The sequence below is a fragment of the Pseudonaja textilis genome, chromosome 3, assembly GCF_049901715.1.
Source record: "Pseudonaja textilis isolate UNSWEBS1 chromosome 3, rPseTex1.2, whole genome shotgun sequence".
In the NCBI taxonomy this organism is placed as follows: Eukaryota; Metazoa; Chordata; class Lepidosauria; order Squamata; family Elapidae; genus Pseudonaja; species Pseudonaja textilis.
The window spans coordinates 27642116-27659852 of NC_141992.1; the positions used below are offsets into that span (position 1 = coordinate 27642116).

The 17737-nt window shown below is 35.7% G+C and overlaps 1 protein-coding gene across 6 annotated transcripts in view; it reads right to left on the reverse strand.

Moving 5' to 3' along the window:
* The window catches only part of DHX35 (DEAH-box helicase 35), a 34335-nt gene extending 19088 nt beyond the window's left edge, over positions 1 to 15247 (reverse strand). For 5 of the 6 annotated variants that reach the window (XM_087929082.1, XM_026697594.2, XM_026697593.2 and 2 more), the window contains exons 1-8: positions 15151 to 15239; positions 9792 to 9925; positions 9171 to 9263; positions 7158 to 7235; positions 4221 to 4325; positions 3197 to 3258; positions 1958 to 2027; positions 971 to 1030 (exon numbers count right to left, since the gene is read on the reverse strand). In XM_087929082.1, the coding sequence (XP_087785208.1) occupies positions 971 to 1030; positions 1958 to 2027; positions 3197 to 3258; positions 4221 to 4325; positions 7158 to 7235; positions 9171 to 9263; positions 9792 to 9925; positions 15151 to 15235 (687 nt within the window). In that variant the 5' untranslated portion in view covers positions 15236 to 15239. Of the gene's footprint in view, positions 1 to 970; positions 1031 to 1957; positions 2028 to 3196; positions 3259 to 4220; positions 4326 to 7157; positions 7236 to 9170; positions 9264 to 9791; positions 9926 to 15150 lie in introns of all 6 variants that reach the window. The other variant, XM_026697591.2, reaches the window with a different exon arrangement.
* Between the last annotated feature and the right edge of the window lie 2490 nt (positions 15248 to 17737).

Below are 17737 nucleotides of genomic sequence, written 5' to 3' on the forward strand. Positions count from 1 at the left end.
CTAATGGATAATTATTTTCCATCAATTATCACTGGCAAACAAAAATTGCAGCCTTTTAATTTTTAATGAGTAGGAAAACTAGACAGAACTGAAAGAACATACAAGGAGCCATTTATTCAATAACTCACTCACACACAAAGAATCTAATCTATATTAAAGGAAACTAAGATGCCATTTTGTAGGTTTTCTAACGGCTTCTGAAAAGGAATGTCTGTATGTAGTTTAGGCAAGCAGAGATAACATAACCAAAACCTTTAAGCTTTATACAAGATAACTATTGTTAGTTAAATAGTTCTGAGGTTAATCATGGCTTTCAGGACTCAGCTAGGAGAAAAATAAAGTCATCCAAACTTTTTTTTTAACTGAGAAATACAAATCTTCGTATGATGTTCTTCACACACACCCCTTATTTTCATTACCTGGACTGGCATGAGTACATTTCTGAGACAAGGACCACTGGGAAATGGATCTTCTTAAGGCAAGCACTTTTTGTCAACCATATTTACAGAGCTATGGTGTTTGTTTTTTTTAATACTAACTATGGAAAAAAGAGTTGGGAGGCCTGGAGGAAGATCTCCAACCCTCTTTTTATTACCAGGAAAGCAGGGAAGTGGGGAGGCAGAGACGAAGAATTCAGACAGTGATTTGGGATGGGAATCACCCGAGATAAATGAATTGCCCCCAAATCAAGATAGTGTGTCTTCTTATATGACTTTATCAACTGTGAACATCCCAATTCAGAACATATTATTCAAGAGCATGAAAAGGTCCATTTATCTTCCTAGGGCTTAAAACAGTATCTATTACAAATCTCCTGTAAAATAATCATCTGAACAAAATCACTGCTTTTAAACAATCCACCATTTACTCTGGTGGGATTTACATTCACAGAATAGTTCCCAGAAGACTATGCCTTTGTACCCAAATATATCCTTGTCTTTCTAACATACTCTTCCAGAGCATCACCTACCTCAGCATCCAGTGTAGCAGATGATACAATCAAGCGAAGATCTCCTCGTTTTTTCTGAACCTATAGGGAAAAATATTAAAGACTGTTCAGTTACGATCAAATACCATAAAAATCTAAAATTAACTTTGATAAGAAGTACTGGTATATTTTAGAATTACATGTAAATATTACATGTCATAATGCAAAGTAATTACAAAATCAGCTTTTGTTCTCACTTTCTCATACAATGATCCATTCACCTAAACTTGACATTAGTTTTTAATGCCATAGATCAGGAGTGTCAAACTCAAGGCCAGTGGGCCGGATCCGGCCTGTGGGGTGCTTAGATCTGACCCTCGGGTTAGGGAAACTTGGAAACAGCGAAGAACTGGCCTGTAGTGCCTCTGCCAGTGAAAACAGAGCTCCATTTTCACTGGCAGAGACCTCGGGCCACTATAGGCACTCCCAACATGAGTGATGTCGAGCTGGCCACGCCCACCCCACCCCCCTGAGGTCAAACACAACCCTGATGCAGCCCTCAATGAAATTGAGTTTGACACCCCTGCTATAGATTCTCCTCTTCTGAATGATCAGTTAGGTATCTTAATTTAACCCTAGAAGTATTCAATCTTTATAATAACCCTCACCCTTGATATATCTTGTATAAAAATTACTAAGCAACATTGCACAGTGAAACAGGATACACTATACTATTTTCTCCATATCACTCATATTCATGATGCTGCAAAATCACAACAATATTGTTTCCAAATTCAGAACTATATTCCACAGAATCTCCATTAGCCATACTGTGAACAGTAGTTCAGCAACTTCTATCAGGGCCATACATTCCCATTCTTGATGTAGATTGAATATATGGGCCTTAAAATCATTGAAATTAAGATATAAGCAAGATTGTAGGCCTACAGCAACAAAATAAGTATTTGCTTTGTTCCCAACTCAATGGTTGAAAAAGGAGGTATGAAAAATAATAGTCAGAATTCTAACCTTTTTTAATAAGCCAATGGCAATATCTGTATATAAAGTTCTTTCATGAGCTTCATCCAACATGATGACACTAAATAAAAGCCAAAATATATTTTTAAAAAAGATCCCAATCATGAAATGTTCATCACAACATTAAACATGCTTAGTAGCACCAAGCCAACAAATATAATTCATGATTTAATAGCCACAGTTAATATATTATGGAAATATTAATTATACACTTGTGACTCCCAAGCTTTAAAAACTTCAACAGAATTACAACAAAGCATAATAAATTATACATCAATTCTCAGAAATACAACTCAAAATAATTAATAGAACGTCAAGAATAACTTTTTATCTAAACCATGTCCTTTGTAGAAAATATAGACAAAAATTGCATAACTATAGATGGGCTGAAAAAATTTTCTTGGGCTACATCTAGCTTTATTAGACTTAGATTTTGAATAACTTTATTGTCATTTTAAGTGTACACTAATCGGCATACATTAAAATGAAATTTCATTGTATATAGCTCTCAAAAGGTCACCATCTCCAATATATGCTACATAAACATAAATACATACATACTTAAACAATTATTACATACATATATTACATGATCCAGAGAAACAACACAGTCTAGTCCGGATATATGTACATGGTGAGAAAAACGAATCTTGTGAGTTTACTGGACGGATGGCATAGGAACAAAGCTTTGTATTATTCCACTGGCAAAATCTGGTCAATTAACCAAATGGATTCTTATTTCACATCTGAGCGACTTAATTATATGACCCTTCAAAGCATATTTGGAGCACTCAGAAGAAGAGAAAAATAGAAGTGCTTACCCTGGGAGTTAACGTTTACTTATATAACAGAATTTTTAATACAAACGAATAAATAGGTGGTATGTATTATAGCAAAGCTCAGAAAGACAAACAAAACAGGAATGAAAAGAACAATCTGCTTATGTAATGATGGTATTTTAACACCTCCTACGAATTGTGTCTATGTTTGTGTTTATGTGTATAGATAGATAGATGGTAGGTAAGTATGTGTAGACAGACAGTCAGCCAGTATCATTATTGTATCTGATTTATTGAAATAATAAACAAAACTCAGAATACAAGATTAATCCCCAAATATTTATAATACATTCAACAAAAATAAGAAAATAAAAAAGTAAGAGAGGTAGAAATAAACACAGACAAAATGAAATATTACCATTAATAGCTTAACAATAATTAGTGTGTTTACCTGTATCTGGTTAGTAATGGGTCGGCCATCATTTCCCTGACCAGCATTCCATCTGTCAGAAACTGTAACAAACAAACAAAAACCCATCTATGTTTGTTCTGAAACAAGATTCATGGCCCCAAATTGCAGCAGTTGATAAGTAATTTCATCTACTTCCATGGGTTCAGAGATTAGTACAGCTCTTTTATATCAAGTAGCAGTATGTCTGCAGAAGACAAGGACTGCTTGGAAGAAACTGAAGGTTTGGAGAAGGATAAACAACATAAAGAAAAAAAGCAACAGTTGAGAATGCTAAATGGAACAAAATATTGTCTTGGCTGCAGTGGGAAAGAAGGACGATTGCTGAATTTAAAAAAGGTAGCATTTACAGCATGTAATCACTTATTTATTTAAATGAATGGCCATCCATCTCAAATGAACAAATCTGACATTTCTTTCCATCATTTAAATGTGCTTTGGAATACTGGAACCACCCTGGAGTCATTTAAGTATGTATGAAAGTGGCCCCATAGGCACTCAATTTACAACCAGAATTGGAACCAGACCTGATTTTATGACCATTTTTATGGCAGATCACCATGGTTGTTAAATGAATCACATAGTCATTAAGCAAATAATACAATTAAGTGAATTCAGCATCCACAGTGGACTTTTTTTAATCAGAAATTCAGGGAAAACTCACATGACTGCAGGGCTCTGCAACCATCCTAAATTCAAGCCAGTTATCAAGGGTCTCAATTGCTATCATGTAACCGTGGGGATGGTGAAGTGATCATAAGTAAAGGTTATAAGACACTTTTTCCGACATAGTTGTAACTTAGAATCATTGTTAAATAAATGGTCTTAAGTCAAGGACTAACTGATTTGACTCTGAAAAACATTAGAACCTATTCAAAGCAGCTAACCAGCATTGTTCCCCAGTGTTCTCATCCCCAGAATGTACTGTTTCACTTGATCTTGACTGACTGGAAATATTCATAAATACTTTGAGGATAGAGTACTTTAATTACCTCAAATAGATTACCTTAATTCTTGTAGCTTGTGGGTCAGTACAATCATCAAATCGAATGCAATATCCAACTTCATGGCCTAGTAAGGCACCCCTCTCCTCAGCTACCCGCTCTGCAATCTAGGAGAAAGAATAACATGACTATTGCAAATAATAAACACATTTGATTTGTGAATATGTACTGTTTGCTGATCTTGCACAACTAGGAAAAAATAATGAAGTAAAATTTGGTTAAACTGAGCTAATTCTGTTGGATCATTATGTAGTAGTTAGTTATAACCAATCTTTATATAGCAAGGCCCAGTTTCATTAATAAATACTGGCAATGCAGTTATTCTGCTTCTACGAGGATGAAGAAAATAAAATAAAAGCTACTGTTCTTAAAAATTGCACCAGAACAAGGACTCCAACACAAAAGAGCTGGAAGTTCTCCAAAACTTTCTTTTCACCAGAAAACTGCCAGACTCTTGGCGATTTCCCCTTCATCATCAGAAATGCATTATTTGGTGGCAGCTGTAAAACACTTTCACTACTAAAGAGGTGTACTTTGTGCCAAAAAGATCATGTAACAGAAACACCAGACATATTTTTGGATCCAAATGAAGACTATAAAAAGGAAACTTCAATTTAAGAAATGACATTGTCTGCTCCATGTTTCTGTATAAAAAGGCACCAGAGAGGAATTATTTGATGGCATTCATTAGCTTTTTAAAGAGATGACATTATAGGAAAGAAATAAAACATCTGCAATGATTTGACACTCAATGAATTAAAAATTTTGACCCATTATTTTAAAGCTTTCTTATGCCTATTTCTCCTGTCACAGTTTTGTGTCTTCAGGACTATTTTACAATATTCCACCAGTGAACAATTAGTTATAAATCTAAATAAACAAAAGCATAATCTTATCAATTAATATTTGCTGCACCAAAGATAGAAATGTCCAAGTGCATTTCACACTTGTTCTTCAAAATGGGCCATGTGATAAATTTCAGCAACCTTGAAATGAACCATGGCTAAACCCACGCATAAACACAAAGCTGAAATGACACATTTTAATCATATTTATATAATGCTATACTTTAATAAATATAGAAAATCTTTCAAATACAATGCTATAATTCAAGACAAATATAGCAAACCTTTTACAAAGTTCCAAAATTGTTAAGTGTTTTGTGTAGTACATTTCATGCTCTTCAAGTAAATGTGGCTATGCGATCAAAGCAACTATTTAGCACTGTTTACTAATTTTCCTAATTTTATAGATTAAACTGGTCTTTATCACTCTGGGGAGTCAACAGAGTAAATGGGTCAAATCTTAGGAACATCTAATCTTGCATGCATTTGGCATTCTCACAGGGTGGTGACTATTTTTAAATTTTATTTATTTATTTTTTTCAGAAATTCATACATGAACTAATTTGCAAATCATGCAGCAGAACCTAGGGAATGAAATTCTAGCTCCAGGCATAGTCTGATTATTCTGCTATTGAGACAGTACACTGAATCCAACCCTTTTCTAAAGGTGAAAATGAAGGAGTAGCATAGAAAACCTTTCCTATAAGTGTTTGTTGTTGTAATCATCCTCTTCTATTATAAGCAGCAGGAGAAAATATAACTAATGGCTGCTTTAAACTTCCTCCCTGGTCAGAAACCAAGAGGACATAGAATGTTTCATCCATAAGACCAACTGATATGCCTCAGATTTAATCACTTATATATCCCCAACACCAAACTTTATTGATATGGAAAGAACTCAGCTTAGGAAGTAGAAAGGGAGTTCCAATGTCAGTCTCCCTCTAAATTTAGAATCAAAATTGATTAATCTTATTAGAAAGAAAGAACCCTCTTGGAGACATAGCCAATGGCAGTGTCCAAAGAAATATAAAACTAAGCAAAATCAATTTATCTTGTATACTATTTAATTCCATTAAATGACAACCCATTACTGAAACCAAGATAACTTTCAAATCAATTTAATAGATTTAATAAAATATCAAATATCTCATTAAACATGTATAAGCACTTTAGCATTCCCAAAATAGCTCTTTGGAACCAAGTTATCCACTATAAGATCCTTTTGTGCCCTTTGTCAAAAAGTTTTAACCCATGCAATGAATTATAATGAAATATACCGATATACTGTCAAAGACATTCAAGATTTTTACCGGTCTGCTGTATAGGTAGAATTATACAAAACAAATAGTTTTAGATAGACCATATCTGATCCCAAAGTGTACTTTTCAGATGTTTGGGTCTGTATATGGAATGAAGCAAAACTGTTTTGTTTCACATGTAAAAAGAGAAGTGATTATTCTGGACAGAAATGGTTTGGGCGAGTACAGGAACAGTAAGAAAAAGCAAATGAAAATTTTGTTTATGATGGCATGAATGGATATCAGAATCAGTCACTAAGAGAAGGCAGGGGAAGAAGGAAAGGGAAGAAGGTGCTGAGTAATGGGAAGCAGATCACTATACAGGAAAAGCAGAAGAGATTGTAAGAGAGAACAATGGGCACCAGGTCTTCCTTGAGTAAAATTATTATTTGCAGAGCTGCAACATAATCAAGTCTACTTTCCTCCACATATGAAGGCATGATGTTTTTTTCCAGGACGAGGAAATTGTTACCAAAACCTATGTTCAATTATGAAAAGCATCAGAGTGTGTTGTGACTATACACAGGTCCTAACCGCAAATTACTGTCCTCACATCAAATAAAAAATAAAAGAAAATATACATTCTAAGATACTATTGCAAAAAATTTCAATGAAAACTTGTAGAAAGTATTTATCTATACCTTTATCAGTGTCTCATAGATGTTAACAAATGTCAAGAATGCTTAATGTATTTGCAAATACTTTATGACAAACTTTACAACTTGATTAAAATATCTGATATTCTGTAAAAATAATATATAGAGAAATCTCAGAACTTGAAATCCAGGCCACTCACTGAAATACAAGCAACTCTCCGAGGTTGTGTTACTCCCACTATCCGGCCTTCAGCAGTCCAACCAGCTTCTGTTAGATACTATCATGGGAAAAATATTTATTAGAATTGATGAATAAATTCTATATTAATCATGGTTTTTAATTATTTTTCATTTCTATCAATTTCTATTTTCCTGCAAGTCATGTGTCTCACTGGGAAAAAAATGTAGATCTAATGTAGAGATAATCTTTGAGTTGCGACAGCTATTGGGAATGGCATAATTAAGCAATGCAGTCATAAAATGTGATGTCATGTGATCACATTACTTAGTGATGACTCTCCTGGCAGTCCTGGCTGCCACTGTAATTTCAAGATCCGTGGGTCATTAAGCATGAAATGGTGGCAGTCCAGGTAAGGAGAGCAAAGGTGCCATGTCCTGGAAAGTTGAAGGTTCTTCTGGAATTTTATGAAAGATGTTACTGGGAGTTACAGATAGAAAGGGAACTAGTAGCAAATCATCATATGGTCCCATTTTCCAGAAAGTTTTGAATAAAGCTCATCTCAGATAGTGCTTTAGTGGCAAGAACAAATTCTAGACATAAATTAGTTATTGTGAGATATAACAGCAGCAAAGAATTGGTGCTAATGTGAACATTGTAAAATACTTTCATTAGATCAATAATTATCCAGAAAAAGTATGAATTAACCATGGAGTTAATGCAATTATTTGCAAATGTTAATTTGAAACTGAAGAATATTTTTGAATATGCTCCTCTGCTACAAATAGCTGGCTTCAATTCAAATAAAAAAGGTAGTTCCATGTTCTAGTTAATCCAGCTGGACCATTTGGCAAACTAGATATGATTATTTAGAATCATTAATTCCAGCAGGCCTACCAATTCAATGACTTCTGATCAGCATTCATGAATTACAAACTAGCCATGGTTATACAAGCAGAAAAAAAAATTATAAATGATACAAATATGCTTATTATTAAAGGACATTACAAGTAGTCCTTGAATTACAACAGACATTGGGGACAGAATTTCCATCACTAAGCAATGTGATCAAAAAACACAATTTCACATGACCATATTGCTTAGTGATGGCAATTTGGTTCGCTAACCAAATCCAACCTGTTGCTAGACAAGGACCCAACACAATACAAGCTTGGTCTCTCCCAGCCTCAAGCCTTGGTAAGACAAAGGACTGTCTCCTCTTCAACTCCCCCCACCAATCCATCCCAGGATCTCTGCCACTTTTAACCACCTTGTACGCCACCATCTAGGCCAGGGGTAGGGAAACTTGGCTCCTTTAACACTTATGGACTTCAACTCCCAGAATTCCTGAATGAGCCATAAAAGGTTCCCCATCCCTGGCCTACTGGTTTTTCAGTTGTGAGAGAAATCAATTTTTGACTTGAAGGGGACTGTTTAATATACAAATGTATATGTCCTACAACTGAAAAACCAGTAGGCCAGGGATGGGGAACCTTTTATGGCTCACTCAGGAATTCTGGGAGTTTAAGTCCATAAGTGATAAAAGAGCCAAGTTTCCCTACCCCTGATCTAGGCCAACCTTACTGTCCCTTGTTCACTGGCCCTGTCTTCCCATCAGCCTTGCCACCCTGTGCTTGCTGGTCCTATAAGGGCAAGGGGGCTTTGCTGGCCCTTGACGACCTCTGCAATCTTATTCCAGCCAAAGCAGATGAAGCATGCTGCATATGCCTTGTCCAAATTGTATGCCCACTTCTTGTGAAGCATGGCAGAGCCAGGGCAGAAAGGCCAACAGGAGCAGCAAGGCCAGTAAGCACCGAATGGTAGGGGCAGCAAGCACAGGGCAAAAAGGCTAAGCCAGCTAGCACAAAGTCGCAAAGCTGGCAGGAACAGCCAGCGGGCACAAGCCAACAGTGCTAGAAGAGCATAGGGCAGACAAAAGGACAGAGATTGTGATACATCCATCCATGGAAAACATTTGAAAATCAGGTCAAGTATTCCATTAACAAACAAATAAATGCAGACTATTAATACTTACTTGGGGTATCTGAGTGCTTTTCCCACATCCTGTTTCTCCAACAATCACTAATGTCTGATAGTTTTCTACCAGATAAAGGATATGATTTCTAAGCTGGAAGAGAAATAAGTATTCAGGCATGGATTAAAGTACCTCATAAAAGAAATTTCAATAAAGGGGTAAGGATGCAATCCATTCTATAACAGCACTATGGGAATATTTAGGTAGAATGCTTTATCTCATATATTCTTAAACAAACCATAAAACAGATTTATTTGTACTATAAATTATTTTAAAAGATTATACTAACAATAAAATATATAAAATAATATCACACAATGACACAAGGAGGCCCATAATCTTTACCAAGCAAGCTGCAATCTAGCACAAAATTCTTACAGCCATGCAATTCAACTCATGTTTACATCAACAGTGAAAGTGGCAGGCTTGTATTACTGTCACAATGTTCCCATACATTGATAGGAAAAATTATTCTGTCACCGCATAATGTGACTTACATAGAAGTTAAAAATACATTTATTTTCTATTTTGCAAGATCAGTTTGAAATATGAAAAGCTAGAGCATACCTAAATGGCAATGCTTGCAATTCTGCAGTTCAAAGTAATAAAAGTAATTCATACCTTAAAAACAGGCAGCTTTTGCCTCTGTTGCTCAATAGAAAGGGAAATAAAGGGATTATAGATGACCGAAACACTTGAACTTTCAGCAGCATTCTGTCTTTCCTCTGAGAGGCTGACACCAGGTCCTTCTGTGCCTACATACCCAAGCAAACAAACTATTATTAATCTGATGTCAACTTTTACAAAAACATAAATGTCAAAAAAATGTTTTTGTTCACAAATTCACTTGTAATTCGACATACTACATTTAAGAGAGAATTAGTCTTCACAAATCCAGAGCTTTTCAGTTTTGCATTTTAAAAGACTTAAAAAACCAACTTGCTGGCATACCAGTCATGTCCATATTTGATGAGGAGAGACAGTTCTTCAGTTATGTATATTTCAATTGTCTCAAAGTCGAATTTTCTAATGCACTGTGTATAGTGCAGGTTTTTAAAAAAATAATGGTTCAGAGATTAAAACAAGAGCTACCATTACTGGTAGCAGACTGAAATATATGCTTTTCTATGATACTACCGTAGATACCATGATTATGAGGAATTAAAATGCTGGATTTTAAAAATCTAAACAGTTTGGACTGCTGACAAAGTCCTGATTGTGCTTTGGGGTGTCCTCTGCTGTCAGCAGGATTAGACATAGTGCCTCCCTACTTGCCCTAATGACCTCTTGATGACTTTCGATATTGTTGACCAGTTGAATCAGCTCAGAGAGTCGGAGTTTACATGGCATGTTTTTGCACTGGTTCACTTCCTTCATTCAAGGTCATTACAAGTTGGTCATGTTTGGAAAGGAGAAATCTCACCAATGGCCCCTACAACGTGGGGTGTCACATGGCTTGGTACTTTCTCTTCTCCTTTCCAGAATCTACATGAGGCCACTGGTTGAGCTCATCCATTGCACGAAGTGAGGTATCACCACTGACCATACTCAATTATATATTTCCCTCTCTGCTAAATGCCTTATCCGAGTTCCTGAAGGTTGTGAGAGTCTAGATGGGGAACAACAGACTTCAGCTGAACCCTGGCAAAACTAAACAGTTTTCATTCTGGGAACCCACTGATTCCAGGATCTTTCATGTTGGATGAGGTTGCACTATCAGAAACTTCAGATGGTACAGAACGTTCTTGTACTGGCACTTACATATGCTTCTAGGGCAGCACGTTACACTTTTGTTTCACAGGCTGGTTTTGTTGCTAGTTTGCTTCTGGGTTCAATTTTGGTGCTGGTTTTAACCTTTAAAGCTATTCGTGGTATAGGACTGGTTATCTGAGAAGCTGTCTCTGCCCAATTATATTACTTGCCCTATTGCAGAAAAGGCATGCTACGGGTACCATCAGCTAGGGATCTATGTTTGATTAGTCCCAGGAGATGGGCCTTCCTCTGCTGTGGCATCCTCCTTACGAAACATTCTTTCCCCTAAAATTAGAATGGCCCTTTTTGACTTTTTGTTAAGGTGCTTCAATACCTGGTTATGTTTCCAAGTCTGGGGCTCCCAGGAGACTGGAGATCTGTTCTGATGGTTCCATTGCTGAGGGAACCATTTTTATCCTCCTTTCACCCAGTGTTAGTTTTATTTTTATGCTATTTATTACTGCAACTTTTTATATTTTTATCAGTTTTTTAAAATTATTTATTGCAATGCTCCTGCTTTGGGAGAAATGGGCAGCTATATAAATTTGATTGATAGATTGATTGAGACAGACAGACAGGTGTCCTGCTGTTTTACCTAGCCCTTCATAGTCAAGCAACCAACAGGACTGGTAGCTAGAGCTTTCAAATAATTTCACGCCAACACAGTTAAGTGAGTTTTGCCCCATTTTACAACCTGTCTTGACACAGTTAAGTGAATGAAGTGCAGTTGTTAAGTCAGTAACATGATTGTTAAGTCAATCTGGCTTCCCCATTGACTTTGCTTGTCAGAAAATCGCACAAGGTGATCATATGAGCCTGAGACACTACAACCATCATAAATATGAGCCAGTTGCCAAAAGTTTGAATTTTGAACACACGATCATGGGGATGGTGCAAAAAGGTTGTTTCTGTTTTTTTCAATACCATTATAAATTTTAATGGTCACTAAATGAATGGTTGTAAGTCAAGGATCACATGTATATGTAAGCTGCAGTGGGCTCTTCATTTTGTAGGAGGAAAAAAAATCATTCCAACTTGATTACATAATTAATTCTTATGTTCTTATGTTTCATCAAATCAATACTGACTCCTGCTGACTCAGGAACAAGTCCATGCACTTTCCTTGGCAATAGTGGTTTGCCTTTGTCTTCTTCCTACAGATGAGAGAGAGTAACTAGTCCAAACTCATCTAGCTGGTTTTGGTGTTTAAGGCAAGCCTAGAACTCCTGGTCTCCCAGTTGCTAGCCTGGTGGCTGTACCTCAAATTAGCTCATGTACCATAAACAGCATATTACTATTTTAAGATATTATCAGCAATATCAAGCAGCATGCATATGCACATCTTCACATGTTGCAATTCAAAAAGTTGCTGTAAATTTAGGTTTGCCAAAATTTACCATTAGCTACAATTTATACCATACAAATGCTTTCTTAATTATATAATATGAATGTATTGCTATTAATTCAGTGTAATAGCTTGCCCAGAAACCATATTATTGCTGTCTGAACACATCTAAAAAGTAAGATTTGGAAAAAAGTTTCTTTAACATGTCATGGATATTTTCAAAATTATGCAGCACAGAAACGAACTTAATTCATAGATTGCACTATGGAAAAAATGTTAGTTGGTTTTGCTCTATATGTTATATAAACCATATAGCAGTGGTGGCTAACCATTTTTGGCTCCTGTGCCAAAAATTGTGCACGCGCTCACACGCTAGCATCCAGAAGGAAATGCACACACACACACCATTCCCCCTGCACATGTGCGCACAATCCTTCCCTGCCGCCCTTACCAGCACTGCGCCTCCCAGCCTCCCTGTAATACCGGAAGTGACAAAGGGCTTATTTTTCAGCCTGCAAAGGCTGCAGAAACTGCCCTCAAGCCTCTGGGAGGCCGAAAATCAGTTGGAAGGTTTGCTCATGTGCAGTGAGGTAAGTTTGCTTGCAGCTCGCGTGCCAGCACAAATGGCTTTGCGTGCCACCTGTGGCACGCGTGCCATAGGTTTGCCATCATGGCCCTATAGTATAGGGTTTACATAATATATAGAGCAAAATCAACTAATTTTTTCTTCAACAATCTTCAGTTTATTTTTTGTACTTCAAAAATTTGTACTCTATTTCTAAATTTTGATATTTTTTGTATATGATTTACTATTTACATATGAAGAACAAAGTGCATATAACTATTATGGTCATACTAAATATCAGCACCCATCAAAACTGACCACTAATTGTATATAACAGTCATTTGATAAGTAGTTATTTAAAAATTGTATATTAAACTTCCTTGCAAGTAAATATTCATAGAATTATTCAAACACATATTTAGCGTCAAAAATCATAGTACAAATTGGCAGCCATCAGCCGGTTTTTTTCCCTCTACCCTTCAATAACTTAAAAGGATGCAGGATAAAACGGGTTAATGGAAATGTGAGGAAATAATAGGTTGTATGTAGAACAATGTATGCTTATACAAAATTATCACATTGTTATAGGTTTTTCCTAGAACAAAATGTATCAAACTTTGTAATCTATTCAAAATCATTGTAAAAAAGGCTACAAATACTACTCTTAAAATCTGGATATACAGTAACCACCGAAGAACCACCGTGTCTATGTTCTTTCTAGAAATCAAGAGAGATCAGTTCAAGGGCAAATTATTTTTTCACTGAAATATAAAATATTCATTAATAATCTCAGAAAGAAGTGGTTATTATATTAATAAAATAATGAAAAATACTTAAAGAATAAAATTTTTGACATGCTCATGCTCTACAATCTTCCTTAGAACCCCAAGTGTGAATGATTACAGCATTAAGAAATGTGTTCGTTGAACGATGGCATTAATAGTTCAACAAAGGTATATTTATACAGAATATTAAAAACTGTCATCAGTTTTTGTGGCATTAAGATGCAGACAAATTCCACATACTCTCTTGTAATTGCAAACAAGATACCAGAAACAATCTGTATTCATATACAGATAATTATACAAGGGAAACTATAGCTGCAAACACTGTGCCTCAGCTGTTAAGGAGGTTAACTCCATGGCTAAAAGTGAGCAGTAATTGAATTTAAATATTAATAGCTCTATAAAATTAAGTTTCTGCATTGGAAAACTGTCTTCCAATTATCCTTCATGCCAGAAAAACCACAAAATGCAAATAGATAAAAGCTACCATGTAAATTGCTTAGGACTGCAGAAGATCCTGTTATCACAGCACTTGACTGCCATTGCATTTACATATAATGAGCTAGCAAGAACAACATCTAATTCCACCACTGAGGATTTTTACCTTACTACTTTTTAGTGAAGTTGAAGCTTTTCCTCAATTTCACAATGCCCCTTTAAAATTTAAGATCATATCCTTTCAGTTCATATGACAGTTATCTTAAAATCATTTCAAGTTATTACTGCTTTGTACAGAATAAAAGATTTATTTTGCCATTGTGCTAGTTAGCATTCATTGCCTATTAAAATAGGTAAATTCCTTTTTTAAAAAATTCACGGAAGAGACTAATGCACCTCCCTCAATATATTTTAAATGTAAATATCTTGTGGTTTGCCTCTAAAGAGGTTCACTGGAACAAAAGAAGGAGGCTGTATTTATGGGTGTATTAATTTTGAATACTCTACAACTAGAATTAGACTGGTCATATATTCAGTGATAAACTCCATGACCTAAAAGAGTCTTCACTTAGCGAATGTATGAGTGGAATCTTATGGATTTTTTTTTTTTGTATATCAAGCAGCTTAATCTCGATGCATTTATTTAACGCCACCTAAACGAGGTAAATAGGTCCATTACATACCATTTCATAGCATTGGGGGAGGGGGGGAAGCAGGAGGACCGCCAATAAAGGGAAGCACAATTTTCTCAGTTCAAAATTCACAAGCCTCTAAGTCAAATGAACGTCATGTTCAAAGGTTAAATATGAGGATGATTTGAGTAGGTGCAGAATAACTTTTCTTTTAGACTTGTTAATTTGTGACCGGCTCCCTATTTTTATTTTTATTTTACTTATTTAATGAGTCACAAGAATCGTACGTCCGTCCTCCAAAATAGAGCATCGTTGCATTCCCTATCGCGTACCCCGCGCGTCCTTTCGCAAACTTGAAACACGTTTCCACCAAAACTAGAGCAAAACAAACCTCACCCTTCCACTCCTTATTCCCTCCCGTGGCATTTATATTCCCGTCCCTTCCAAGAAATTCAAGGCTTACCCGGTTTCCAAAACTTCAACGGACCCACGGGCGCCGCCATCTTGGGGTGAAAGGTCAAAAAGACAAGAACGAAGTCTCTCGCCATTGCAAGGATCATGTGATCGAGAGGTGTTTGGGGATTGGCTGGTGGTTACCATGGCTTCTTTCCCTCGCATTTGCGAAGCGGCTGTCTCTTCTCCAATCTACCACCCAACAGCAGAGCTTCAGCGGGTGATGGAGGTGTCTTTCGAGGGCTGCGTTAGATTTCAGGCTCTCTGTAGTTTTGCTTTCCCGAGAGGCCAGCCTTTAGGATATTTTAGATGAAGATAAAGGCTTCGGTAGAACCGCAGAAGCGGTTTGCTATGACCTCCTTTGGCAATAGCGTTTTTCAACCTTGGTAACTTTTAAGATGTGTGGATTTCAATTCCCAGAATTCCACATGCTCCTATTTCGAATTAAATCTGAAAGTAATTCTCTTACCAACCTTGCAGGTCCAATATAACCCTACCTTTTCAAAAATAGCTGGATTTCAAAGTTTTGGAACATAATGTGACATTAACATTCTTAACATTAAAAAAATATCACCATAGATCTTCTTAAATACATTAAAATATTACAGTCCATTGGGTAAGTGTAACATAGCTGGTAACAGCATTACCCATTGCAAAATTTTGTTTCAGATCCCATTTATATTCTGTATTTAGATGCATTATACACTGCCTTGCTCAATTTGGCATATTCCAGATCAGCTGGGCCAGAGGATCATGCTTACTGGGAATTCTAGGAATTTGAGTCCCATTACATCTCAAATCTCATTGAGGACATCTGCACTTTGACAACTACATATATATCCATCATTATTCGATGATAAGTAATCCTTCATGAATTATGCTGATAGCATAGAGATGATTTCAAGTGGTTGTTTTCTGCTGAAGACATAATAAGGGGTTTATTTATTTATTGACTTAATTTCTGTCCCTTTCCATTCAGGTATTCAAGGCACCATATGTAGCAATTCCTATTTTTTGCACAAGAATCCCTGCTGGATTCAGACAGTGAGTATCTCAAACTCAGCCAGTAAATTTCTGCAATTGAAAGTATTCTTCTGTGATTGAAAATATTTTGAGGAGCAGTAATTTACAACCCCTCAATTATTGAAATTAAAGGAAATACTATCCATTAGGAAAATTTCTTGCCTTAATAAATCTATGGTCACTCTTTTACCATCAACTCATGAATTTTTCATGAGCTTTTCCAACTAATCTGGTTCCTGATGTATAGAAAAAATTTTCTGGAATATTTCAGATGCTAATAATCCAAAGTGATGGAGAAAGAAATAATAGTTATTAAAATATATCTCATACTGGTATTAACTAAGAAGATATTTTTTAGATTGAAGTATCTTTAATCGCTCCCATGGTATTTTATCCTTATTTTGTGTTTATCTTTTGTAAATCATTTTGATAGTTTCAAATAAACAGCATATTACATAAATATAAATTTGTAATATAGGTGGAAACAATAAAGGCCTAATGAGAGATGCATTCTTTTCTCCCTATCCAGGTGTAGAGATTCATCATTTTCAGTTTTATATAAATGCACTTTGATCAGGGGAATCATATTTTGATGAATGTTTTGATATAATATAAACATATATTAGATAAAGGTAGTAAGCAAACCATTTAAAATAATGTATTTTTGATTCTATGTCTAGTGATAATGCATCAGCGTGCTGGGCAAAAGGCAGACTGTGATGCTACCAATAGTTTTGAAGCTGTTGCTGGGGATGCCTTGGTTATTCAAGGTTGCCATTTTCTCCATACCTGAATCCCCTAAAGATGTCATCACTTTCACAGAAACCAGAATAGCCATAAATAATCACACATGAGGTGGGAGTGGGGAACTCACATAAATGATTTTATGGGAGTCAGTTTTGCTAGAAGATCATCAGTGATCCTGCACCTTTCCTTAGTAAATTTCCTAGAAATTTACTAACTTCTTGTCTATATGTAGCATCTTGATTTTTGATGATCATTATCATGGGCCTATATAAATTCATCTTTAGATGTTGCTTTCTAGAAACTTGAAGTACAGCTCTTTCATAAAAAGAAATAGATAATAGGTCCTACTCAATTTCAGCACATATAAATGTATCCATAAATATCAATTCCAATCCAACTAGAGGATTATTTTAATATGGGATTCCTGGTTTAATTGGTCTGAAAAATTAACTTTTTTCAAGCATTTCTAAGTTAAATTACAATTATAAATACCTCTGAATATTCAAAATTGTAGTTACAGCTGTCTAATGTGAAGAAAAATGAGTTTTTGTCATCTACATGGATCAGTTAATAAGAGAAAAGCCTTGTCATAATGCAAAACAGCATTCTTTAAAAATCATAGTCAAAACAATCATTCTTACAAATGAGTGCAAGGCAGAAGTATTAAAAAAATAAGACAAAAAGAAACCTGTGTTACAGCACATTAATAGTCAAAAAAGAACCCAAAGGTGCTCTTTCAAGAGGCAACTGGACTTTCTGGATTTCTTTAAAGACGTTTGAAAAGCTGAAGCTTTTTAAATGAGAAGTGAAGTCTTCAAAGAAAAACC